The 27,965-nt window shown below is 44.1% G+C and overlaps 1 protein-coding gene across 1 annotated transcript; it reads left to right on the forward strand.

The window, feature by feature from the left end:
* LOC100608180 (leukocyte immunoglobulin-like receptor subfamily B member 3-like) lies at nt 1–27,948 on the forward strand. Its single transcript, XM_054672947.2, is given in 19 exon segments — nt 1–34; nt 194–244; nt 408–503; nt 506–691; nt 841–1,010; nt 1,012–1,150; nt 1,360–1,656; nt 1,906–2,208; nt 4,159–4,277; nt 15,567–15,624; nt 16,556–16,591; nt 17,362–17,646; nt 18,920–19,219; nt 20,789–21,082; nt 26,585–26,689; nt 27,152–27,204; nt 27,303–27,458; nt 27,460–27,552; nt 27,555–27,948. Coding segments are annotated over 19 exon segments (2,988 nt in total). The 3' UTR covers nt 27,768–27,948.
* Nucleotides 27,949–27,965: the final 17 nt, after the last annotated feature.

The raw sequence follows: 27,965 nt of genomic DNA on the forward strand, positions 1-27,965 counted from the left end.
ATGGTGTCCATCCTCACTGTTCTTCTGTGCCTCAGTCAGTGGTGGAGAGACGAGAGACAGGAGAGGCACTGCGCTGAGGTGGGGAGGGTCCCACAGCAGCCTTGTTCACCAGAGAGCCTCAGGGCTCCAGTGGCTACTGGTGCTCCAGCAGGAAGGGAAGCAGCCACACCTCTGTGTTCCAAATCCCCCACAGGAAACTCTTCTCCATGGCTGAGTCTGAGCCAGAAAGCCCGAGCACCTGCAGGTGAGTCTCTGCTAACCTCCCATGCCCGACCTCACACTCAGCACCTGGACTGTCATCTCAGGGGCTTCTGAACTGAGGGTGAGAAAATCAAGAGGGTCCGTGACCTGAGCTGGGAATGAGGAGCCAGGGAGGTCTGTGGACCCCAGCCTGTGGTTTCTTTCAGGGACCCTCCCCAAACCCAGCCTCTGGGCTGAGCCAGGCTCCGTGATTACCTGGGAGAGCCCCATGACCCTTTGGTGCCAGAGGACCCTGGATACCCAGGTTACTATCTCACCAAGGAAGGAAGCCCCATGACCTGGTACCAACAGAGCCCACCAGAGCCCAGGAACAAGACCAACTTCTTCATCCCATCCATGAGAGAGCACCATGCAGGGAGATACCACTGTCACTATCTCAGCCCTGCAGGCTGGTCAGAGCGCAGCGAGCCCCTGGAGCTGGTGGTGACAGGTGAGAGGACACTCAGGGGTCCCAGCCCCAGGCGCTGCCTGCAGGAAGGGGGTCGGCTCTCAAGGGCATCTCCGTTCTATTAACTCAGCCCTGGGGGATGATGTGGGACGCGTGAGCCCCATTTAAGACAGTGTCTCTTTCTCTCCTAGGAGCCCACAGAAAACCCACTCTCTCAGCCCTGCCGAGCCCTGTGGTGACCTCAGGAGAGAACGTGACCATCCAGTGTAGCTCAAGGGTGGGATTTCACAGGTTCATTTTGATTGAGGAAGGAGAAAACAAGCTCTCCTGGATGCTGGACTCACAGGAACTCTCCAAGGGGCTGTCCCTTGTCCCTGGCCCTGTTCCCTGTGGGTCATGTGACTGCCAGTCACCGGTGGATGTTCAGATGCTATGGGCATTACACAAACATCTCCTGGGTGTGGTCGGAACCCAGCGATACCATGGAGATCCTGGTCTTAGGTATGGATGTCTTCCTCCTTGCCCTATTTATTTTTGAGAACTTACTCTCACGGAGCCCCATGTAGGAGGGTGGAACAAGGGAAGTTTGGGACTCCTGAGCCCAGAGACACTGAGTGTGAGAGACAGTGAGACAGGCAGGTCCAGGACGGGAGAAGGAAGGGGCGTGGGAGGAACCAGCCCTCCTAGTCCCGACTCTTCTTTCCTTCCAGGCGTGTCTAGGAAGCCCTCCCTCCTGACCCTGCAGGGCCCTGTCGTGGCCCCTGGGGAGAAGCTGACCCTGCAGTGTGGCTCTGATGTCGGCTACGACAAATTCACTCTGTACAAGGAGAGGGGACATGACCTTGTCCAGGGCTCTGGCCGGCAGCCCCAGGCTGGGCTCTTCCAGGCCAACTTCACCCTGGGCCCTGTGAGGGGCTCCCACGGGGGCCAGTACAGATGCTACGGTGCACACAACGTCTCCTCTGAGTGGTCGGCCCCCAGCGACCCCCTGAACATCCTGATCGCAGGTGAGGAGCCCAGCGGGTTCAGTCAGGGACCCAGGCTCCGCACAGGCCCTGCTGGGGGAGCCCAGGTGGTGATGGCCGGGATGAGGGGTGGGGGTCCCAAGGGACGGAGAGACAGAGACAGGGGATGGGCGGGGAGAGGGAGACTCAGAGAAAACAGAGACAGAGACTGAGGGTCCCAGAGAGAGGCCTGGGGAGGTCTCAGCTCAGAACAAGGTGGGGCAGCCCCTCACCCATCCTTCTTCTCTCCAGGACAGATCCCTGACAGACCCTCCCTCTCGGTGCAGCTGGGCCGCACGGTGGCCTCAGGAGAGAACGTGACCCTGCTGTGTCAGTCACGGGAGCAGCTGGACACTTTCCTTCTGACCAAGGAGGGGGCAGCCCATCACCCACTGCGTCTGAGATCAGAGCACCAAGCTCAGCAGCACCAGGCTGAATTCCCCATGAGTCCTGTGACCTCAGCTTACGCAGGGACCTACAGGTGCTACAGCTCACGCAGATTCTTCCCCTACCTGCTGTCTCACCCCAGTGACCCCCTGGAGCTCGTGGTCTCAGGTGAGGCCGCTGACCCTGTCCTCTCTGAGCTCAAACCTCAGCTCAGGCCCTGCCCCCAGGAGAGCTCAGGACGCTAAGGAAAGAAGGGAGTAAAAGGGGAGGGTCCGCAGGGGAGGGCCCAGCCCATGAGAGGGTGGAAATAGTCAGGGACCTCCTAATCATGGGCTCCCACCCCAGAGACCTCAGATGGGGCTAAAGGCCAGGGAGGGCTGAAATGAGATATGGAGAAACCTTGGAGGAATCATGCTTAGACTGAGGGTAGAAGATGGAGGCCCCACCCACTCCCCACCTGGGCTCCCCTGGCGGCCCCAAAATACTCAGTGCATACCTGAGACGAAGGGGAGATCGTGCACCTGCTCACTGCAGCAATGCAGGCAAATATTCAACAGCAAACTTCGTGTGCAATTCCTTTCTGTCCTTTATTTTTTATGTCCACATATCTAGTTTCTCTTTCTGTTTCTGAAGATTTCAAAGCAATGCTGGCATTTATAATTTACACATTTAATTTGTTAGGTAGCGTTATGATGTAAAATAACTGTGCTCTGATTTTCTTTGGGATTAAATTAAATGTGTGCATTCATGATGGAGAATAACTTCTCATTAATAATGTCTTTTTATCCGATACATTTAAAATTAAACTTTATACACTTTGCAGATGCTTGAAGTTGTATTCATAAAAATTGTGGACATTGTGAATTTTAAGCATTGTTTTACTACTTGAATAATTTGAAAGTCTTTGATTCCTCTCTATTTTCTAAAATTAGTTAAGTATAGATGAGAAAGCTATTGGTTTGAGTATGCTAATTTTAGTTCCTATTAACTTACCACAGACACACTCCCTTTCAATCCTTTCTGAAATGATCTCTTCTGATTTATTGATAATAATTACATTAACCGCAAGAAAATGGAGGACAAACTTGTTTGTTTATAAATTATATAATACTCTTCTCACTTCAAATATATATGTATGTGTTTATATATACTCACACACTATTATATATCTTATAATATATAATGTATTATATATTTATATATACACTATTATATATCTTATATATTATGTATTATATATTTATATATACCCACACATTATTATATCTTATAATATATATTATGTATTATATATTTATATATACACACACTATTATATATCTTATAATATATATTATGTATTATATATTTATATATACTATTATATATCTTATAATATATAATGTATTATATATTTATATATACACACACTATTATATATCTTATATATTATGTATTATATATTTATATATACATACTATTATATATCTTATAATATATAATGTATTATATATTTATATATACACACTATTATATATCTTATTATATATTATGTATTATATATTTATATATACACACACTATTACATATCTTATTATATATTTATATGTATACACACACTATTATATATCTTATTATATATTATATATTATATATACTCACACTATATCTTATAATACATATTATGTATACACATATACATAATACATATTGTGTATACACATATGCATAATACATATTATGTATACACATATGCATAATACATATTATGTATACACATATGCATAACACATATTATGTATACACACATATTTACACCTATGCATATATGTATGCATGTATGCGAATGTACCTCTGCCGCAGCAGGGAAAGGTTCTATCACACAACTACAGAACAGTTAGGAGAAGTGTAGACACAAAGGAATGCAGCAACTGAGGGACATGTTGGCTTAAGTCTCTTCAACTCCTCACACACCTCCCCCTTTTTTGGTTGATTCTCAGGAGCAGCTGAGACCCTCAGCCCATCACAAAACAAGACAGACTCCAAGACTGGTGAGTAAGGAGATGCTCTCGGTTATGGGGCTGGCACAGAGGGTCGGGTCCTGTGAAGGGGAGGTGGGTGCCCTGGGTGGACATCCAGGGGTCCTGGGTGATGTTGATCTGCCCTGACCTCTGTGACCTCTTGGTCTACCATCCCCAGCCTCACACCTTCAGGATTACACAGTGGAGAATCTCATCCGCATGGCTGTGGCTGGCTTGGTCCTGGTGGTCCTCGGGATTCTGCTGCTTTAGGATTGGCACAGCCAGAGAAGTCCCCAAGATGCAGCAAGGAGGTAAATACAAGAGAGAACAATGCACCCTTCAGAGTGCTAGAGCCTTGGCAATGGATCTGATAGTCCCAGGAGGTTCTGGAAGAAAGTCTGGACCATCATTCGGGAAACCGTCTACTGAGAAAGTCGAGAAGGGGAGGCTTGGGTCAGGTTCAGGAAGATGTCTGGGTGCCTGTAGAGAACGCTTCCTCTATTAAACTTCCATTAAATGGCAGTGCTTTCAGCCCTGCTGTTGTGGACCCTCCGTGCCTGCCCCTCCCTTCCTTTTGCTCTCTCTGATGTGAAGGCACATCCCCCATGATGGGTTTGCATCCACACCCCTGCGATCGCGTGCTCTGGTCCACTGTCATGTAATATATTTGTCTTTGTTTCCAACTACCACATTCTCTAAAGTGAACTATTGATTCTCCATCTTTTCAGTTCTGAGCATAGATCTGGATTAAATAACTGGAATAGGTGGGCAAATTTGTATTTGGGACTTTGAAACATGAGTCTGAGGCCAGGCACAGTGGCTCACACCTGTAATCCCAGCACTTTGGGAGGCTGAGGTGGGCGGATCACTTGAGGTCAGAAGTTCGAGACCAACCTGGCCAATATGGTGAAACCCTGTCTCTACTAAAAGATACAAAAATTAGCTGGGTGTGGTAGTGAGCACCTGTAATCCCAGCTGCTCGGGAAGCTGAGGCGGGAGAATAGCTTGAACCCGGGAGGCGGAGGTTGCAGTGAGCCAAGATCTTGCCACTGCACTCCAGCCTGGGCAACAGAGCAAGACTCCATCTCCAAAAAAAAAAAAAAAAAAGGAAATATGAGTCTGAAATGATGCCCTAGCCCCCTCTCTGGACCCTGAATTCCCTTCACTCTTCATCGGATGATACCTGTGTACTTTGTCCAGAAATATCATCTCTCAGAATGAGCACACTAACGCTCGAAGGCTCAGCCTCATGGTATGCTGTTAAACTGGCTCTCTGAAAAAATTATTTTCTTAAGAAAACTCTGAACATATAAAGCCCCTGATTTATAGTATTTGCTACTTAGTGTGGTATAAATACGTCCTTTATGGCCAACTTCAGGGTGCCCATATGACGCCATTGAATGCACAGTTGGGAAGTAGTCAAAAGAATTGTCGTTCACACATGAGTATGAACCAGTTGTAAAGTTTATTTAAAGGTTATAATAATTTCTGCTTCATTCTTATGGTGTAGTTTCAATAAAATTGTAATGTCGAAAGCATAGCACAATGGAGGGAAAAGAAAAAAATAGGCCGGGTGTGGTGGCTTATGCCTGTAATCCCAACACTTTGGGAGGCCGAGGCAGGAGGATCACCTGAGGTCAGGAGTTCGAGACCAGCCTGGCCAACATGGTGAAACCCCATCTCTACTAAAAATACAAAAATTAGCCAGATGTGGTGGCACCTGCCTGTAATCCCAGCTACTTGGGAGGCCAAGGCACTAGAATCGCTTGAACCCAGGAGGCAGAGATTGCAGTGAGCCGAGATCACTACAGCCTGGGTGATAGAGCAAGACTCAGTCTCAAGAAAAGAGAAAAGTAGCAAAATCATTTTTTGGAAAGAATATTGAACATGTAGAATTTTAGTACATTAATAGTAAAAGTACAAATTGCTTTAATCAATTAAGGAAGTGTATTGGAATTATCTAGTTAAAAAGAGGAGGCACATGGCTGTGACCCTTCTTAATTATGTACCCTAGAGATAAATGTCTACTTATGTGTCATGATACACTCACAGCTGTTATAGGAATGCTGTTCCTATTAGCCAAAGCTATAAAATACCAAAGTCCACCTATGAATAAAATAAACATAGTATGGTAAATAGACTCAGTGGAATATTACAAGGTAGTAAAATGCATAAATGAAAATAACAAACAGCACCATACTTCAGTTTTCAAGCATAAAGTCAAGTAAATGAAGTATTATTTGAAAATGTGTGCATGGTTATTTCATTACATAAAGGTCTAAAGGAGGGCACATTTATTATTTAGGAAAACACACGTAAGATATCTTTGTAAAATCTGTAAAATCAATAGTACTGTTTCCCCTCTTTCATTCCTGATCTTGAAAATGCTTGTCTCTTTTTCTGCCATGGCTTTCTACCTTGCTTGATATATTACAATTTTGTAACCTGCTTATTTCATCATATGTCATAAGTTCACATGTATATCCCATGAATTATTGAGGGTCTTACTCATTTCAAGTGGTATTTAGGTTTTTAGAAATATCTTTTGGCGACCAGGTGCAGTGGCTCATGCCTGTAATCCCAGCACTTTGGGAAGCCAAGGCGGGTGGATCACGAGTTCAAGAGACAGAGATCATCCTGGCGAACATGGTGAAACCCCGTCTCTACTAAAAATACAAAAAAAAAAAAAAATTAGCTGGGCATGGTAGAGGGTGCCTGTAGTCCCAGCTTCTCAGGAGGCTGAGGCAGGAGAATGGCGTGAACCCGAGAGACGGAGGTTGCAGTGAGCCGAGATCGTGCCACTGCACTCCAGCCTGGCAACAGAGTGAGACTCTGTCTCAAAAAAAAAAAAAAGAAAAGAAAGAAAGAAAAAAAATCTTCTGGCATTAACTATTAAGAAATTGCACTATAAAAAGAGAATATAATGCATAAGATGGCAATTTGAAAAGATTCAGATATAATTTTTTCTTATCTAGTAAATACTTAGTAATTTGTCTAATGTGTGCCTTAAATACATACCACTTTATGCAGAGGTTGCTGTGAGCTGAGATCGCGCCGTTGCACTCTAGCCAGGGTGGCAGAGCAAGACTCCGTCTCAAAAAAAAAAAAAAAAAAAAAATCTCACAGAAGGAGACCCAGAGCTTCCAGCCTTGCCCAGAGTCTTGGCTCACTCCCTGTGTGTGAGGACCCTAGGGATCCTCTTCTGTTCCCCACAGAGGTGGAAACTTCCTCCTTAATAACCCCTTGATGGTCCCAGGCACTGGTGACCACTGAGCTTTGCTCTCTCTTTTTTCTTATGGTTTCTTGTCTACTTCCAGGGCTATCACTTTACTTTTTGTGCATTAGACCATGAATAATGTTTTAGAAACATTCTATCAATTTCTCAGTGCTAGGAACAACTGAGGTTTTTGATTGGGTGCCTCAAATGTCTACCCTTACTGCGGAGTCCAACAACAGGATTCTAACAAGTCCCAACCCCTTCGTGCCTTAACCTGGTCTGGAAATAAATTATGTTTAAGCTCATCCCATACCCCAGCCACATCAAGCCCCACAACCACTCTGAGAAGTGAGATTTATAGCAAAATGCTCCAAACAAAATAACTAAGGTTCAGACAAGGGATGTTAATGTGTCCATTTACATAAACAAAAAATGGTAGATGATCAGCTTTCCCTTTGAAATCAGAGTACTAATCTGACTCATTGTTCCCTGAATTTTAGAGGCAGGACCTCAGGAGGAGCTAAGAATCCTACCCCAGGAAAATTACCAATATCAGAAAGGAAACAATGACATCAGTACAGATCCTACAGAATTCAAAAGATTCTAAGTGGACATTATGAAGACATTATTCACCTTAGATGAAGTGGTCACATATCACAAGGAAACAAACTGTCTAAAACAATCCCTGAAATACCTAGACATTCCCTGAATCATTGAGTTATTAAATAAAATACATTTTAAAATTAAACTCTTTTCAGGAAATAAACTTCAATGTCCCCTAGTGCACTCTCCAAAACATGTAGATAAGAATAAATACTGTTCTGAAAGACATTTCCCTGGAATTACAACCATTCAATATATTTTAAAAGGCAATCATAAAAATATAAAAAGGATATATCAGGAGAAGAAATGTAAATGGCCTAAATTCCCCACATAAAAGGCATACAGTGGCAACATGGATAAAAAGCCAAGAGCCAACTGCCTGCTGTCTTCAAGAGACCCATCACACATGTAATGACACCCACAGGCTCAAAGTAAAAGGATGGAGAAATATTTACTAGGCAACCAGGAAACAAAAAAAGAGAAGGCATTCCTATTCTTATATCACATGAAACACACTTTAAATCAACAGCAATCAGGAAGGACAAAGAAGGACATTACAAAATGATAAAGGGTTCAATTTGGCAGAAGACTTAACTATTCTAAATATATATGCACCCAAATTTGGAGCACCCCGATTCATAAAACAAGTTATTCTTCACCTATGAAAAGAGTTAGACAGCCACACAATAATAGTAAGGGACTTCAGTATCCCACTAACAACGTCAGATGAATCACTAAAACAGAAAACTAACAAAGAAATTCTGGTCTTAAAGACAACGCTTGACCAATTGGACCTCATAGACATCTACAGAGTACTCCACCCAACAACTGCAGAATATAGATTCTTCTTATCTGCACACACAAAAAACATATCATGTTCTAAGACTGGCCACAAAGCAAGTCTCAATAAATTCAAAGAATCAAAATCATAACAAGGCACACAATAAAAATAGAAAAAAATACCAAGATGATATCTCAAAACTACAGAAAAACATGGAAATTTAACAACTTGTTTCTAAATGAATATTAAGAGCCATCTATGACAAATCCACAGCCAACATCATATTGAATGGTCAAAAGCTGGAACCGTACCCCTTGAGAACTCTTGGGTGAACAATGAAATTAAAGCAGAAATCACAAAACATTATTTAAAATTAATAAAAATAGAAACAAACCTACCAAAACCTTTGGGATGCAGTTAAAGCAGTGATAAGAGGAAAATTTATAGCAATGCATGCCTCATCAGAAGTTTAGAAAGATCTCAAATTAGTGACTTAACACTGCATCTAGAGGAACTATTAAAAAAAAGGAACAGTCCAAACCCAAGGCCAGCAAAAGATGAGAAATAACTAAAGTCAGAGAGAACTGAATAAATTGAGACCAAAAAGTCCATACAAGAGATAAATAAAACCAAGAGTTTTTCTTTGAAAAAAAATAAACAAAATTCATAGACTGTTAGCTAGATTAACAAAGAAAAAGAGATAAGATCCAAATAAGCACAAACAGAACTGACAAAACAATGTTACGAACAATCCCACAGAAATAGAAAAGATCGTCAAAGACTATTATGAACACCTCTATACAAACAAGCTAGAAAACCTAGAAGAAATGGATAAATTCCTGGTAACACAAAATCTCTCATATTTCAACCAGGAAGAAAGTGAAAACCTGAACAGACCAATAACAAGTTCAGAAATTGAATCAGTAATAAAAACCCTACTAACTAAAAATGGCCCAGGACCAGATGGATTCACAACCAAAATCCAACAGCCATACAAAGAAGAACTGATACCGATCCTACTGAAACTTTTGGAAAAAATCAAGGAGTGGGGGCTTCTTCCTAACTCATTCTATGAAGCCATCATCACCATGATACCAACATCTGTCAGAGACATAATGAAAAAAAGAAAACTACAACTAAATATCCTTAATGAACATAGACAGGAAAATCCTCAACAAAATGCTAGCAAATTGAATCTGTCAGTGCATCAAAAGTTAATTCACATGATCAAGTAAGCTTTATTTTTGGGATGCAAGGTTGGTTCAACTTACAAAGTCAACGAATGTGACTCACCTCATAAACATAATTAAAAACAAGAACTATATGATCATCTCAATAGATGCAGAAAAAGCTTTCTGTAAAATCCAACATCCCTTCATGATAAAAACTGTCAATAGGAACATACCTCAAAATATTAAGAGCCATCTATGACAAACCCACAGCCAACATCATATTGATGGGCAAAAGCTGGAACCATACCCCTTGAGAACTGAAACAAGACCAGGATGACCACTCCCGCCATTTTAATTCAACATGGTATTGGAAGTCCTAGCCAAAGCAATCAGGCAAGAGAAGGAAATAAAAGGCATTAAAATTGGCAAAGAAGTAGTGATACTGTCTCTCTTTGCTGATGAAATAATTTTATACGTAGAAAACCCTAAAGACTCTGTCAGAAGGCTCCTGAAACTGATAAACAAATTCAATAAAGTTTCAGGATTAAAAAAATATACACAAATTAGTAACATTTCTATGCACCACTAACATTCTAGCTGAGAACTAAATCAAGAACACAATCCTATTTACACTAGCCACAAAGAAAATAAAATACCTAGGGATCCATCTAACCAAGAAGGTGAAAATTCTCTACAAGGAGAACTACAAAACACTTCTGAAAGAAATAAGAAATGATACAAACAAATGGAAGAATATTCCATGCTCATGAATTAGGAGAACAAATAGTTAAAATCGCCATACTTCCAAAAACAAATTGCAGACTCAATGCTATCCATTTCAAAATGCAATGTCATTTTTCATGAAATTATAAAAATTTATTCTAAAATGTATTTGGCACCAAAAAAGAGCCTGAATACACATAGGAATCCTAAGCACAAAGAACAAAGCCCAGGCATCACATTACCCAACTTCAAACTATACTACAATGCTATAGTAACCCAAACAGCATGATACTACTACAAAAACAGACACATAGACCAATGAGACAGAATAGAGAACCCAGAAATGAGGCTACATACCTACAATCATCTTTGACAAAATTGACAAAAACAAGCAATGTGGAAAGTACCCTTTCTTCAATAAATGGTTCTGGGATAACTGACTACTCATATGCAAAATAATAGAACTGGACCCCTAACTCTCACCATACACAAAAATTAACCCAAGATAGTTTAAAGATTTAAATGTAAAACCTCAAAATATTAAAATTCTAGAAGAAAACCTAGGAAATATCCTTCTCAAGATAGACTTTGGCAAAGAATTTATGGCTAACTCCCCAAAACCAATTGTGACAAAGACAGAAATTGGGACCTAACTCAACTGAAGAGCTTCTGCACAGCAAACAAAAGTATCAACAGAATAAACAGATAACCCACAGACTGGGAGAAAATATTTGCAAACTATGCATCTGACAAAGTTCTAATATCCAGAATCTATAAGGAATGTAAACAAATCAACAAGCAGAAAACCAAAAAACCTCAATTAAGAATGACATGAACAGACACTTCTCAAACGAAGATGTACACATGGCCAAAAAACATATGAACAAATGCTTATTATCAGTAATCATCAGAGAAATGCAAATTAAAACCACAATGAGATACCATCTCACAACAATCAGAGAAGCAGAAGCAATTACTAAAAAGTTTTTTGTTTTTTTTTAATAACAGATGCTGACAAGATTGTCGAGAAAAGGGAACACTTATACACTCTTGGTGGGAATGTTAACTAGTTCAGCCAAAGTGATAAGCAGTTTGGAGACTTCTCAAATAACTTAAAATAGAACTACTATTCAATCAAGCAATCCCACTACTGGGTATATACCAAAAGGAAGGTAATTAACTATGTCAAAAAGACACATGCACTAGTATATTCATTGCTGTGCAATTCAGAATAGCAAAGATTTGCAATCAACCTAAGTGCTCACCAACAGTGGATTAGATAAAGAAAATGTGCTACATATACACATGGAATATTACATGGCCATAAAAAATAATGAAATCATGTCCTTTGCAGCAACATGAATGTAGCAGGGCGTCAATCTCCTAAGTGAACTAACCCAGGAACAGAAAACCAAATACCACATGTTATCACTTATAACTGAGAACCAAACATTGAATACACATGAACATAAAGATGGAAACAACAGATACCGAGGACTATAGATGGGGGGAGGAGTAGGGAGGTATAGGCTGAAGAAACACCTGTTGGATTCTACGCTCATTGCCTGGGTGATGGCATTGTTGGAACCACAAACCTCAGAGTCACACAATATGCCTATGTAACAAACCTGCATGCATACCTTTAATCTACAGTAAAGGTTGAAATTATTTAAAAATAGGAAGAAGAATTACCCTATACCTAAAGCTAAGATTTTTCCCTTTGAATATTAGTTTCTTCATCACTGTAGATAAGCAGGGAAAGAAAAATTATTATACTATGCTAGCCTTTTATGTGACCATGAGGATTTGGGGTAAGTAGGTGGACAGCTTAGATAATTCTGATATAGGCTCCACAGCTGGAAATAACCAAGGATGAGTGCTGTGTTTTGAGTGGTCTCCCCCAGAAACGTTTGTTGAAATCCTAACCCCTAGTATGTATGAATGTGAACTCATATTATATAAAAAGGAATAAATAGCCCAAGCACAGTGGCTCACACCTGTAATCCCAGCACTTTGGGAGGCCAAAGCAGGTGGATCATTTGAGGTCAGGAGTTCTGGCCAATATGGCAAAACTTCATCTCTACAAAAAAAAATACAGAAAAAAAATTGGCTGGGTATGGTGGTGCATGCCTGTAGTCCCAGCTACCCAGGAGGCTGAGGCAGGAATTGCTGAAACTTGGAAGGCAGAGGTTGCAGTGAGCCAAGATCATGCCACTGCACTCCAGCCTGAGTGAGACAGCAAGATACTCTGTCAAAAATAAATAAATAAAAAACAGAAGAAGAAATACAAGAATGACAGCAAACTTTGTATTCAAAACTATGAAAGTAAGAAATAGGTGGACCAACATTTTTAAAGTGCTACAAGAAAATATTTCAAACTAGAATCTTTCAACCTGAAAAGGAAAACATTTTTCTGCAATAAAGGTGCCATTAAAAATGTCTCACAATTTATTACATGAAGCATTGTTCTACAATAAATGTTAAGCTCTTGAAGCAAAGATTAATGATACCATTTAGTAACTTGAATTTCAAAAAAGTGGAAGTATCACAAGAGGCAAATACGTGTGAAATTATTAAATGTTTCATATCAACACCCAACCTTATGCTGTCTACATAAGCTGCACTTCAAATACTAATCCACAAGACGTAAATATTGAAAGAATGACATTACATTGTCATGATAATGCCCAGTGCAAAATATGCTTATAGTCAGTTGTATACACAGAATAGGTAAATGTTTGTAATAAAAAGTATTCCTTAATAGAAGTTTCTTAACTCAAAGAATGAAATATTTCACCATGCACATACAAAGAAGAGAAATATGGAGATATGAAGAGGAGTACTTCACAATGACAAAGAGGCAAATTCATAAATAAGACATAATCATCCTAAATGCCTACACACCTAAAGCTGGAACCTCAAAACACATTAAATTAAAGGCATAATTCAAAACATAATCAATCACATCCAAAATTGCAGCTAGAGATAGCAACATTCACCTCACTTCCAGAACAAGTACACAGAAAATTGTTAAGCATATGAAAGACTTGAAAAACATTTGTGTAGGCGGTGGGTGCATAAGGTTGGGTGTTGATATGAAACATTTCATAATGTCAATAATCCTAGCACTTTGGGAGGCCAAAATGGGAGGATCACTTGAGGCCAGGAGTTTGAGACCAGCCTGGGCACCATAGCGAGACCCCGTCTCTATTTTTTTTAAATAAAGAAAAACATTTGAATGATTTTTTTCTTAATTGACATTTAGAAAACATCCACCTCAAATCTTCCTAATCCACAAACTTGTCTAGCACCCCTGGAACATTCACCAAAATAAAATTTTAAATGCTGAATCATAGGTAATATGATAGATGAAACAGTTGAATTAAATTATAAATGTACAACAAGGAAATGCTGGGGAAATTATCAAATATATGAAAATTAATAAACACACATAGCAATAAACAATGAGTGGAAGAAAAACATTTCAAAGAAAGGTGGAAAATATTTTGTATCAATTAAAAATGAAAACACATCTCGGCAAATGACTGGAGATACAGATAGAACAGTGTTAAGGGACAATACGCCTCAAATGTCTATGTTAGAAAAGAAGGAAGAGCTGAGTAAATAGGTAACTTTCACTTGCAGAAATACTACACATCAGCAAATTAATTCCAAAGTAACGTTGAGGAAAAACATAAAATGGCAAGCAAATATATACGTGCATATGTACATACATTCATAAATGACAAACAGGACAGAAAAATCAGTGACATCAATTTTGTTCCTTAGAAGAAACAGGAAAATTGACCTCCAAAAAATTTCCAGGCCACATTTGGTCATGATGGAAATATTTTGGCACTTCCTGGTTAAGCTCAACACCAACTTGCACCCAAAACCAATAATTTCATTTCTAGGTAAATATGTCTAATTAATTCAGCATATGTATGCAAGGGATCACACAGAAACATGATTATCAAGGCCCGAGTTATAAAAGAGAAAATCCGGAAACAACACAAAGGTCCATGATAAAAAGAATGGATAATTACATGTTGATAAAGTTATGCATGGACTATTAAACTGCAATCCAAAAGAATAAAATAGAGCTGTAAAATTCAATATGTATATGGTGTCATAGAAACATAAATGTGAGAAAAAGAAAGAAAAATACAAAATATATATTTTTTAAAATTTGAAACAACTATATATGTGAGTGCTTAGGGGGTGTGTGTGTGTGTGTGTGTGTATAACCATATGTATATAAACGCACACATACGCACACATATAGAATGTCCCGGCCAGGCATGGTGGCTCACACCTGTAATCTCAGCACTTTGGGAGGCTGAAGTGGACAGATCACTTGAGGTTAGGAGTTCAAGACCAGCCTGGCCAACATGGAGAAACCTCCTCTCTACTAAAAGTACAAAACTTAGGTGGGCGTGGTGGTGGGCGCCTGTAAATCCAGCTACTTAGGAGGCTGAGGCATGAGAATTGCTTGAACCTGGGAGGTGGAGGCTGCAATGAGCCGAGGTCTCACCACTGCATTCCAAACTGGGTGATGAAGTGAGATTGCATCTCAAAAAAAAAGAAAATGTTCTAAAAGTTGTGACTTGGGTGTGGCAGATTGTGACATACTGCCAGGTGCTAGAAATGCTGGGGCAGGAGGATTGCTTGAACTCTGAAGTCAAAGAACAGCCTGGGGAAAATAGCACATGAAGAAGAGTTTGAATCTCAGATAAAAACAACAAAAATACTCAAAAGTCTTTAATGTAAGCCAAGCATTCAGTCATCTCCTGTATGAGAGATTGGATCTGAGACGTGTTTTGAGTTGGTTATAGTGAAGGATGCAAGGTGTCAATTCTAGTTGGAACAATTTCCAGGAAGCCATGTTCCGCTCTTGACCAAACAGCCACTGGGCCTCATGCAAGGTAGAAATAGCCTGCATACGTCATCCTCCCATGATGTGGTCAGCATGTAAACTGCGTGAGCCCCTCACAACATCCTGTGTGCTGCTGAACTGAGCTGGGGCGCAGCCACCTGTCTGCACCGACAGCACCATGTCACTCATGGTCGTCAGCATGGCGTGTGTTGGTGAGTCCTGGAAGGGAATCGAGGGAGGGAGCGCTGGGATGGAGATCTGGGCCTGGAGTGGAGATCTGGGCCTGGAGTGGAGATATGGGCCTGGAGTGGAGGTATAGGCCTGGAGTGGAGATATGGGCCTGGGGTGGAGATATGGGCCTGGAGTGGAGATATGGGCCTGGAACTGTAGATATGGGCCTGGAGTAGAGATATGGGCCTGGAACTGTAGATATGGGCCTGGAGTAGAGATATGGGCCTGGAGTGGAGATATTGGCTTGGAGTGCAGATATGGGCCTGGAATGGAGACATGGGCCTGGAGGTGGAGATACAGGCCTGGAGGTGGAGATATGGGCCTGCAGTGTAGATATGGGCCTGGAGTAGAGATATGGGCCTGGAACTATAGATATGGGCCTGGAGTGGAGATATTGGGCCTGGAGTGGAGATATGGGCCTGGAGTGGAGATGTTGGCTTGGAGTGCAGATATGGGCCTGGAAAGGAGACATGGGCCTGGAGGTGGAGATACAGGCCTGGAGGTGGAGATATGGGCCTAGAGTGGAGATATGGGCCTGGAGGTGGAGATATGGGCCTGGAACTGTAGATATGGGCCTGGAGTAGAGTTATGAGCCTGGAGTGGAGATGTTGGCTTGGAGTGCAGATATGGGCCTGGAATGGAGACATGGGCCTGGAGGTGGAGATACAGGCCTGGAGGTGGAGATATGGGCCTGGAGTGTAGATATGGGCCTGGAGTAGAGATATAGGCCTGGAGGTGGAGATATAGGCCTGGAGTGGAGATATGGGCCTGGAGTAGAGATATAGGCCGGAGGTGGAGATATGGGCCTGGAGTGGAGATATGGGCCTGGAGGTGGAGATATGGGCCTGGAGTGGAGATATGGGCCTGGAGGTGATGTACAGATGGATCATCCATCATGATCTTTCTTTCCAGGGTTCTTCTTGCTGCAGGGGCCCTGGTCACATGTGGGTGAGTCCTTCCCCCAAACCTTAGGTTGTCATCTCCCCACATAAGATGATGTTCCTGAAACGGGAGGCAGGTGACACAGGGGGTTGACTGATGGGCTGACCATGGGAAGCCATGTGGGAATCTCTCATGAGCTAGGAAAAGGAAGCCAGGGGAAGCTTCGCCACAGTTCTGTCCTAGCCCTCCCCAGCCTTTCTTTCCCTTGGCTGAGTCTGTGGGGACCCAGTGGGAGACTGAAGTGCTCAAAGGAGCGGTGTGCGGGGAGGAAGTGGTGTCACCGGCAGAGGAAGGGAGAGAAGCAGTGCAAGGAACAACAGGCCTCTGAGGACAAGAGCATAATTCACACCCTCCAGCGTTTCCATGACGGTAGGGGCTGCAGTGTGGCTGCTGTCATTCTACCTAAGACGTGGGGGAACCACAGTCATGACCCTGACATTCCAGATCTTCTAATAGGAGCTCAGTTGTTTATTATGGTTCATGCATTAGCTGATCATGCCCTCCATCCTGTGTCTACCTTGTGTTCTTTTATGTAAGTAATTTTGCAGTATTAAAATCTAGTAAGAGTCGCTTATTCAGCACTTGCTTAAAGTTCTCAGCTGACACTTGCTGTAGGGAGACGCTATGTCTATGCGGGGTGGGTCCTTCCTGTAGCCCTGGGCACCCCGGTGTGGTAGGAGCCTTAGAAATGTGGAAATGGGAGAATCTTCTGAGCACAGGGAGGGAGGGGCGGCTCCACATCTTCCTGTCTAAGGCGGCGCCTCCTTCTCCCCAAGGTGGTCAGGACAAGCCCTTCCTCTCTGCCTGGCCCAGCACTGTGGTGTCTGAAGGACAACATGTGACTCTTCAGTGTCGCTCTCGTCTTGGGTTTAACGAATTCAGTCTGTCCAAAGAAGACGGGATGCCTGTCCCTGAGCTCTACAACAGAATATTCCGGAACAGCTTTCTCATGGGCCCTGTGACCCCAGCACATGCAGGAACCTACAGATGTTGCAGTTCACACCCACACTCCCCCACTGGGTGGTCGGCACCCAGCAACCCTGTGGTGATCATGGTCACAGGTCAGAGGCTTTCTGTCTGGGCTTCTCACTGTCCCACCTCCTGAATCCCAGAGCTTCTGGTGGGGGCGTCCATCAGGGTCCAATCATCCAGGCCCCGACTGTATTTGGGGTAAAGGGGGATTCAGTACAGAGAAATAGTTGCTGTGGTGGGAAGAATAATTGTCCCCAGTGATGGCTACATGGTAATCCATGGACCCTGTGACTATTTATGTTATAGGGCAGGGGACTGAAGGGGAAGATGGAGCTCAGGTTGTTGATGAGTTGACCTTGAGAAGGGGAGACAGCCTGGACTGTCCTGCTGTGCTCAGTGTAATCACAAGGGTCCTCATGAGAGGAGGAGGAAGAGGAGAGTGGGGTTAGAGCAACGTCGTGGGAGGGAGACTCCATCAGCCACAGCGGGCTTTGAAGATGGGGGAAGGCCATGAGTCACAAAGGCAGGTGGCCTCTAAGGGCTGGAGAAGTCAAGGGAACTGATTCTTCCCTGAGTCTCCAGAGGAAACACAACCCTGCAGATGCCTTGATTTTAGCCCAGAGAGAACTGGGCCCGATTTCTGTTCTCCAGAAGTGGAAGGGGTCATTGTATTCTCTCCTGCCCCATGTTTGTGACAATTTTCTCCAGCAGCAACAGGAAACCAACACAGGAACCCAGGTCAAGCACAAGTTAAGAAACCAAACAAGGAGAAGGTTGGCTACACTGATTTTAGCACGGGTAGGATACTGATGCTACCACCAGGCTCGATCCACATAGGGAGGGGTTGATGCTCCTGGAACCAGCACCAGGGGCCACCCTATGGAAGCTGGGGCCATGGAGAAGGCACAGACATGACAGGAGAGGCTCCCAATCCCCATCAGGAACAGGGACACTGATGCCTGCCTTACTGATGAGTTCGTACCTCCTGCCGGCCTTTCCAATCTGTCCAAAAGAGATTGATTCAGGCTGCTAAGAGCCTGGACATGCAGCCTGTCGTAGTTCCTCTTCCACCCCCACATAAACACCAGGAAAGAGATTAGTGGGAAACAGATACAACAGCCTAAGAGGTGACGCTGAGCACAGTGGGAAGGGAATCAGGGCTACTAGAGACAGAGAGACAGGGAAGAGGGAGGGAGACAGATGGAGGGACCTGCAACAGGGGTTATGGGCACAAAAGAACACGGAGACACAGAGAGGAAGGAGAGAGATAGACACCATGGAGGGGAAGCCTCACTTATTTCAGGTCCCATGAATGGGATGAGAAAGGGAGACGCCTTCTGAACTCACAACCTCTCTTCTTAGGAGTCCACAGAAAACCTTCCCTCCTGGCCCACCCAGGTCCCCTGGTGAAATCGGGAGAGACGGTCATCCTGCAATGTTGGTCAGATGTCAGGTTTGAGCGCTTCCTTCTGCACAGAGAGGGGATCACTGAGGACCCCTTGCGCCTCATTGGACAGCTCCACGATGCGGGTTCCCAGGTCAACTACTCCATGGGTCCCATGACACCTGCCCTTGCAGGGACCTACAGATGCTTTGGTTCTGTCACTCACTTACCCTATGAGTTGTCGGCTCCCAGTGACCCTCTGGACATCGTGGTCATAGGTGAGAGAATACAGACCTGCCTCTCACCCTTGCTGGGAGAGGGAGTGAATGATCTAGGACTGGAAGCCCCAGGTGGTCATGAGGAAGATGAGTGTGGGGTTCCTATGGAGAGAAAGTGACTTGGTGAGGTCTGTACCAACAAAGGCAGAGAAACAGGAGACACAAGTACAGACCTCATGTCATAACATAGAAGCCAGACACAGGGGCCATACAAGGTGTTAGAAAAAGAGATAAAGAGGTAAAGAAGACACAGAGAGACAGACATGTCCCAGAGAGAGGTGTCCTTCCATGCTGACTTTGTTCAGAGACCAGGCACAGGTTAGAAGGTTCCATTCTGTTTTACCTCTACAAAGTGTTCTCTCCCAGGAGAACCCAAAGAGACACATCTATCTGGCCTGAGTTGGGCCCTGTGGCCCCAGGCTTGTGTCACCTACAGATGCTGTGTTTATTCTTAAACCTCTGCCTTCCATGCAGTGGAGCTGTCATCGTCCCAGGACACCATGGCCCCAGGTGAGGGAGCAGAACACCAACCCCTGTATGCTGTGAGTTCCTGGAGTCCCCAGAACGGATTCTGAGGCTCATATTCAAATAACACCACATGTTATAGGATTACTGAGAACAAAAGCCCACAGAGAGACACGGAGTGAAATCAGGGAAATCAAAAAGCAAAGACATGAACACACACACAGAATGAGCCAGAAGAAGGGAATTGAGAGACTCACAGACACATAAAGAGATAGAAAAAGGGGGCAGAGAAGTGGAGCGTATGATGGAAGGAAGCAGAGAAAAGCCCTAAAATCAGAGCCCTGAGGGAGGGGCACAAAAACAGGGAAAGATAAAGATGTGGGGTTGGATTGCAGAGATTCCAAAAGGGAACTAGAGAGACTGAGAGGCAGAGAAAGACAAGGAGATGGAGAGAGACAGATGATAGATGGGTAGATAGATATAGATAGATGAAAGATAAAAGGTAGATGATAGATAATAGAGAGATAGGTGATAGATAAATAGATGATGAATGACAGATAGATGATATAGATAGATAAGTAGACAGACAGATGATATATAAATAGACATAGAGAGATAGATAAACACATGATGATAGATGGACAGATGCATACATACATACATTGATTGATAGATGATAGATAACAGAGAGATAGGTCATAGATACACAGATGATGATAGATGATAGATACATACATAGATAAATGATAGATCAATCAATAGATAATAGATAGAAATATGCAGAAAATTGTGAACAAGACAGAAAGTGAGAGACTGAGACTTAAAGAAAGAGAAGATCAAGTCAACCAATCCAAGAAGGGTCAGAGAGAATAAAACAGTACAAAAAAAGAAAACATAGCTAGGGATGGAGAAGTGAGGTCAGAGACCTAGAGAGAGAGAGAAGGTGGAAGGAGGAAATAGACATGAAGAGAGATGGGGGTGGAGGGTGAGACAGAGAAAGAGAGCATTAAGTCATAGAGCAGGGGAGTGAGTTCTCAGCTCAGGTGTGAGGGGAGCTGTGACAAGGAAGAACCTCCCTGAGGAAACTGCCTCTTCTCCTTCCAGGTCTATATGGGAAACCTTCTCTCTCAGCCCAGCCGGGCCCCACGGTTCAGGCAGGAGAGAATGTGACCTTGTCCTGCAGCTCGCGGAGCTTGTTTGACATTTACCATCTATCCAGGGAGGCGGAGGCCCGTGAACTTAGGCTCACTGCAGTGCTGAGGGTCAATGGAACATTCCAGGCCAACTTCCCTCTGGGCCCTGTGACCCACGGAGGGAGCTACAGATGCTTCGGCTCTTTCCGTGCCCTGCCCCACGTGTGGTCACACCCGAGTGACCCACTGCCCGTTTCTGTCACAGGTGAGAAAACACCATGCCTGTCCCATGTCTTGTGATCCTAGAGCCATAGCTGAGGAGCTTCCTGCTGATGATGGAGAGAAGCATGGACAGATGCCGAGAGAGAACATAGAGCATGGGTGCAAGGGTGGGGTCAGGGTGCAGGATGGCAGATAGGGCACCTCCAAACCCTCCTGTATGGCCTGCAAGGAGGCCCTTGATCAGGGCTCCAGGCACCCAGGCAGATGGAGAAAGAGGTCAGAACAGACCCAGAGGAGGGAGACTGGGCTCTGCCTGGGAAGATCAGAGGTTCCCTCAGCCCCTCAACCTTACCCACTTCCCAGAAGCCCATCCTGGCCTGTCACCCACAGAGAGATGTCATCACCAGCAACCCCTATACCCTTTTCTTTTTGTTTGAAGAAATATTTATTGAGGTGAAATATACCTATAAAGTTTGCCACCTTCACCATTTTTAAGTGTGAAGTCTACTGTTCATAAATACATTTATAGGCTGGGCACGGTGGCTCACGGTTGTAATCGCAACACTTTGAGAGGCCAAGGCAGGTGGATCATTTGAGATCAGGGGCTCAAGACCACCCTGGCCAACATAGGGAAAATCCATCTGTACTAAAAATACAAAATAATAATAATAATGATAATAATTAGCCGAGCATGGTGGCACATGCCTGTAGTCCCAGCTACTTGGGAGGGTTAGGCAGGAGATGCACTTAATTGCAGGAGGCGGAGGTTGCAGTGAGCTGAGATCATGCCACTGCACTGCAGCCTGGGCAACAGAGAGAGACACTCTCTCAAAATTAATTAATTAATTAATTAGTATTCTTTTTTTTTACCCTCCACCCTTCCCTTCCTGGCCTCTGGTAGCCACCATTCTACTCTCTACCTTCGTGAGATCCACCTTTTAGCTCCTGCATATGAGTGAGAAATGGAAATACTTCTAATGACCTCCAGTTCCATTCATGTGGCTGTAAATGACAGGATGTTACTCTTTCTATGGATGAGTTGTCCCTATTGTGTGTGTGTACCACATTCTCTCCATCCATTCATCCACTGATGGGCAGGTAGGTTGACTCCACATCTTGGCTACTGTGAACAGTGCTGGAACAGTCATGGGAGTGCAGATATCACTTCGATACACTGATGTTCTTTCCTTTGGGTTTACACCCAGTCATGGAATTGCTAGATTCTCTGGAAGTGTCTTTTTATGTTTTGTTTTATGGTTTTTGTTTTTGTTTTTGTTTTTTTTAGACAGTTTCACTCTTGTTGCCCAGGCTGGAGTGCAGTGGCGCCATCTGGGCTCACTGCAACCTCCACCTCCAGGATTCAAGAGATTCCCCAGCCTCAGCCTCCCAAGTAGCTGGGTTACTGGCTCCCAAGTAGCTGGGTTACTGGCTCCCACCACCACACTCGGCTAATTTTTATATTTTTAGTAGAGACAGAGTTTCGCTATATTGGCCAGGCTGCTCTTCAACTCCTGACCTCAAGTGACCTACCCACCTCGGCCTCCCAATGTGCTGGGATTACAGGCATGAACCACTGTGCCCGACCTCATTTTATCTTTTGAGGAACTTCCATACTCTTCTCCGTAATGGCTGTACTAATTTACATTCGTATCAACAGTGCACCAGATGCAACCCTGGTTGACTCAGCAGACAGAGCAAGAGACGTGCAGTAAGAGAGAATTTAGCTTATTTATGCACACAACACTTCCACTCACTCACTCGTTCAGCCAATGCCCCATGCTCAGGCTGTGCAGTGTGGAATATTTTCCTATTGTTGCCATAACAAATTTCCACAAGCTTCGTGGATGAAAACATGTTTTTCTTAATTATCTCATGGTGCTGTAACTCAGAAGTATGAAATGCATCTCACTGGGCTGATATCAAAGGGACAGTAAGGCTGAATTTCTTTTTAAGGTTCCAAGCAAGAATCTGCTTGGATCACGTTTCCCAGCTCCTAGAGGCTCTCACGTTCCTTGGCCCCTGGTCCCCTTCCTCCTTCCTCAAAGCCCACAAAGGCTGGTCACATCTCACATGGCATCATTCAGACTCTTCTTCTTTACCCACACCTTTTTCTCTGAATCCTGCTCTGCCTTCTTCCTCATCTTTTAAGGACTTTGGGATTCTATTGGGGTCACCAAGATAATCCATCTCAATCTCCCTAAAATCATCCAGCATACCCTCTTTTTAAGTTCAGCTGATTAGCAACCGTAATTCCATCTGCAATCTTCATTCCTCCTTTCCTGTAAAATAACATATTCACAAGCTATGGAGGCTAAGACAGGGACGTTTTGGGGTGGGGCAGCATTCTCTTGCCTTCCACAAATGGTAAACAGGATGCATTTGGCCTCTGCTCTTGGGACACTGATATTGCAGATGAGTAAATGCGAGGGCAGAAAATGAATGCACAAGGTTACCAATAAATGAATGATCCATTGGGAAGCATCTGTGCACCAAATCTGGGTTTTTTGTTTTTTGTGGGTTTTTTTTTTTTTTTTTTTTTTTTTTTTTTTTTTTTTGAGGTAGAGTCTTGCTCTGTCCCACAGGCTGGAGTGCAGTGGCACAATCTCAGCTCACTGCAACCTCTGCCTCCTGGGTTCATGCGATTCTCCTGCCTCAGCCTACTGAGTAGCTGGGATTACAGCCACACGCCACCACACTTGGCTCATTTTTTGGTATATTTTTTAGTGGAGATGAGGTTTCACCATGTTGTGCAGGCTGTCTCAAACTCCCAATCTCAAGTGATCTCACCACCTTAGCCTCCCTAAGTGCAAGGATTACAGGTGAGAGCCACTGCACCCAGCCAGGATTTAAAATAAATAATAGATAATGGTGAGTATATAATTTCAGGTGGCAGAGAAGATCTCACTGATCAGATAATATTTGTGACCTTAATGAAAAAAACGGATTCAACCCTTGGAATATTGATGGAAGGATTTTCCACACTGAGCTCTCAGCCTTGAAGGCATAAAGGTGGAAACATTCTTACATTCAAGGAAGTGGCTCTGCCTCAAATGCTGGGAATGAGATGGGGAGAATGACAAGACAACTGTAGAGAGATGGAGAGCACACTGGGTACACAGGAAACTAAGGAGGAACAAGGAGTGTGTGTTTGATACTCACAGACATTGGATTCAACTCAGGGCTAACAAGGAATCCCTACCTGATTAATAGTGACTGACATGAAAATAAGGGAGGCCCAGGTGCGTAACTGGAATCTAGGAGACCGTGGAAAAGGCAATTCCCGCCCCACTGGTGAAACGTAGGGTTGATTTACACACTAAATGAATGAAAGATGGATATAAGCTATGCTTGTGAGATACAATCATTTGCAGGGAGGGCTTGCTGGGTTTGATTTTTCCTAGTAGTTTAATCCTTGTTTCATTAATTTCTTTCTGAGATGTGTTTTTTTTTTCTACATCTAAATCAATACCTGGCAGAGGAGCGATAGACACATGAGAGGTGGTGCAAATGAAGGGACCTAGTATAATATAATATACAAGACTGTGGATGGGGGCTCACACCTGTAACCCAACACTTTGGGAGGCCAAGGCGGGTAGATCACTTAAGGGTAGGAGTTTGAGACCAGCCTGGCCAACATGGTGAAACCCTGTCTGTGCTAAAAATACAAAAATTAGCCCGATGCATTGGTGCCTGCCTGTAATCCCAGCGACTGGGGAGGCTGAAGCAGGAGAATGGCTTCAACCCTGGAGGCAGAGGTTGAGCTGAGATCCCATCACTGTACTCCAGCCTGACACAGGGGGACTCTGTCTCAAAAAATAAAAATAAAACATACATAATTATAATATGACACACAGAAATTACAAAGGCAACTGAATACCATCCATCGTTTTTCTATTTCTCTGTATTTAATTCTTTGACCCTTTATCTTATCCATTAAACAATCAGGCTAAAACCTCTTCCTTATTTGGCTTTCTGTGAGCTTGAGATCATATGGAAAATGTGAAAGCCTCCTGCACCCACCAGCACAGGTCCTGGAATAGAACACGTGCTCTGTTCATGGCATAAAACTTGCCCCTTCACCCAAATCCCCCAATTCATCTCTACTTCCAATCACCTATGGAGATACAGATAGATCTTGGGGAGGTAAACACTAATACTCTTTGGAGTGAGCTCAGATCTTGGACTCAGAGACCAGTGCCAGCACTAGCCCCTGGTCACATTTCGTACTAACTCACAGAAGGACAGGCTGTATTGAAACAATAAACGACGGAGAGGGCGGTCCTTCCCCGTGCTTCCCGGGTGGAATAGCAGCCTAATATATGTCTCAGGAGATCACAAAAAGTAGCATGTTGTTCCTGGGCTACATCATTATTTCATGGCTGTTTGATTTAAGTCAGTTCTACTTCACTTTTTTTATCTTGATTTCATTTTTTCTTTCTTTTCTTGGAGAATGTAATTTTTTTGAGTCAAGAGGGTTGTGGAGGTAGAAACTGTAAAGCACATTCACCGTGTTTCAATCCCAGTGCAGTCTTCCCAGAGAAGACTCTAAACACCTCCTGGACTGCACCTGGGCCTATGCCAATTCCTATCACTCACCGTCACTCTAGGGAGACAGAACACACAGAGAATACGTTACACAGGCAGGTTCATTACTAACAGATAAGCAGCGAGTGACAACAGAAACCTACATTTCAATGTGAGCCAGTCCCTCAAGGCTCAGAAAAGCTGCTCGAGACATGTGGAGTCACCCCATATGCAGTGTATCTGGGGGAACTCAAAAAGCAGCCCAGCCTGGGTTTTGTACCCTGGAGCCACAGGAAGCACTCAGCTAAAGCACTGCATGACGTCCTCCTCCAGGAAGAACAGGAAGACAGCCCAGGCTGTTCTGGGACATTCCTCCTGATCTCAGGACGTTGCTGTCTTAGTCCATTTTTGTTGCTATAAAAGAACACTTGAGCCGGGTAACTTCTAAAGAAAGAGATTGGTTTGCCTCACCGTTCTGCAGGCTGTACTGGAAGCATGGCACCAGCATCTATTTCTTGTGACGGCCTCAGGCTGCTCCCACTCTGGCAGAAGGGAAGGAGGGTCTGTCTGTGCAGAGACCACAGAGATCACACGGCAAGAGAGAGAGCAAGGGGGAGGGGGAGCGATGGAGCTTCCAAGCTCTTTTGAACAACCAGCTCTCCAGGAACTAATAGAGGGGGAACTTGCTAACCCCATCTCCTTGGGACAGCATTGATCTGTTCATGATGGATCCACCTCCATGACCCAAACACCTCTCAAGAGGCCCAACCTCCCACCCTGGGGGTTAAATTTCAATGTGAGGTTTGAAGGGGTCAAACATCTCAACTAAAGTAGTGGTATCCTCAGCACGTTCTATGGTTACTATAACTGAGAAAGCAGGAGAAAGCTGGGTCTCCCGCCATCTGGGTGCTTGTCCTAAAGAGGTGTTTTATGTGGTTACCTGTCAATCAAGAAATGCGAGGCAATTCATAAAGAGGAACTGCTATGATCAGCTTCTTATTGGTGTCTCGTCTTCTTCCAGGTAACCCCAGACACCTGCACGTTCTGATTGGGACCTCAGTGGCCATCATCCTCCTCATCCTCCTCCTCTTCTTTCTCCTTCATCGCTGGTGCTCCAACAAAAAAAGTAAGTCTCATGAAGCAGAGGCCAGAGAGCTCAGGGCCATGTGGGGAAGCAGGATGGGAGCACTCAGGTGTGTGTTCCTCACCGGCAGGATGGTCCCTGGCCCAAGGCAGGAGCCACAGAGGCAGGACTTTCTAGAGAGAGCACCAGACACCCTGCCCCTGCCTTCAGCTCACAGACCATTGCCTGATTCTCAACTGTGTCCTCACGTCCCCTGCAGCCACTCACATCCAGGAGAAGGTTCCATGACAGGCAGAAAGTGGGAGACAGAATCAATGGGATGGGAACTCAGAGCTATTCATGGGATGGGTCCTTGAGCTCAGAGAGATAGAATGTCTGAGTCTGCTGTTGGCAACTGAGGGACCTCAGGCACCTATGGCCTCCCCCTGTATGTTGCTATCTGCTTATGAAATGAGGACCCAGAAGTGCCCTCTGAGCTGTTTTGATGACTTCCGTCTTCTACAGATGCTGCTGTAATGGACTAAGAGCCTGCAGGGAAAAGAACAGTGAAGAGGGAGGTAGGTGCTCCTTGGCCCAGCCTCGTGGCTAGTCTTATTCCCAAAGAGTCCTGAAAAATGTGAGCACCCTCCCTCACTCAGCATTTCCCTCTCTCCAGGACTCTGATGAACAAGACCCTCAGGAGGTGTCATACGCATAATTGGATCACTGCGTTTTCACACAGAGAAAAATCACTCGCCCTTCTCAGAGGCCCAAGACACCCCCAACAGATACCAGCATGTACATAGAACTTCCAAATGCTGAGCCCAGATCCAAAGTTGTCTCCTGCCCATGAGCACCACAGTCAGGCCTTGATGGGATCTTCTAGGGAGACAACAGCCCTGTCTCAAAAACAGGTTGCCAGCTCCCATGTACCAGCAGCTGAAATCTGAAGGCGTCAGTCTTCATCTTAGGGCATCGCTCTCCCTCACACCACGAATCTGAACATGCCTCTCTCTTGCTTACAAATGTGTAAGGTCCCCACTGCCTGCTGGAGAGAAAACACACTCCTTTGCTTAGCCCACAATTCTCCATTTCACTTGACCCCTGCCCACCTCTCCAACCTAACTGGCTTACTTCCTAGTCTACTTGAGGCTGCAATCACACTGAGGAACTCACAATTCCAAACATGCAAGAGGCTCCCTCTTAACACAGCACTTAGACACGTGCTGTTCCACCTCCCTTCAGACTATCTTTCAGCCTTCTGCCAGCAGTAAAGCTTATAAATTTTTTAAATAATTTCAATGTAGTTTTCCCGCCTTCAAATAAACATGTCTGCCCT

The sequence above is a fragment of the Pan troglodytes genome, chromosome 20, assembly GCF_028858775.2.
Source record: "Pan troglodytes isolate AG18354 chromosome 20, NHGRI_mPanTro3-v2.0_pri, whole genome shotgun sequence".
In the NCBI taxonomy this organism is placed as follows: Eukaryota; Metazoa; Chordata; class Mammalia; order Primates; family Hominidae; genus Pan; species Pan troglodytes.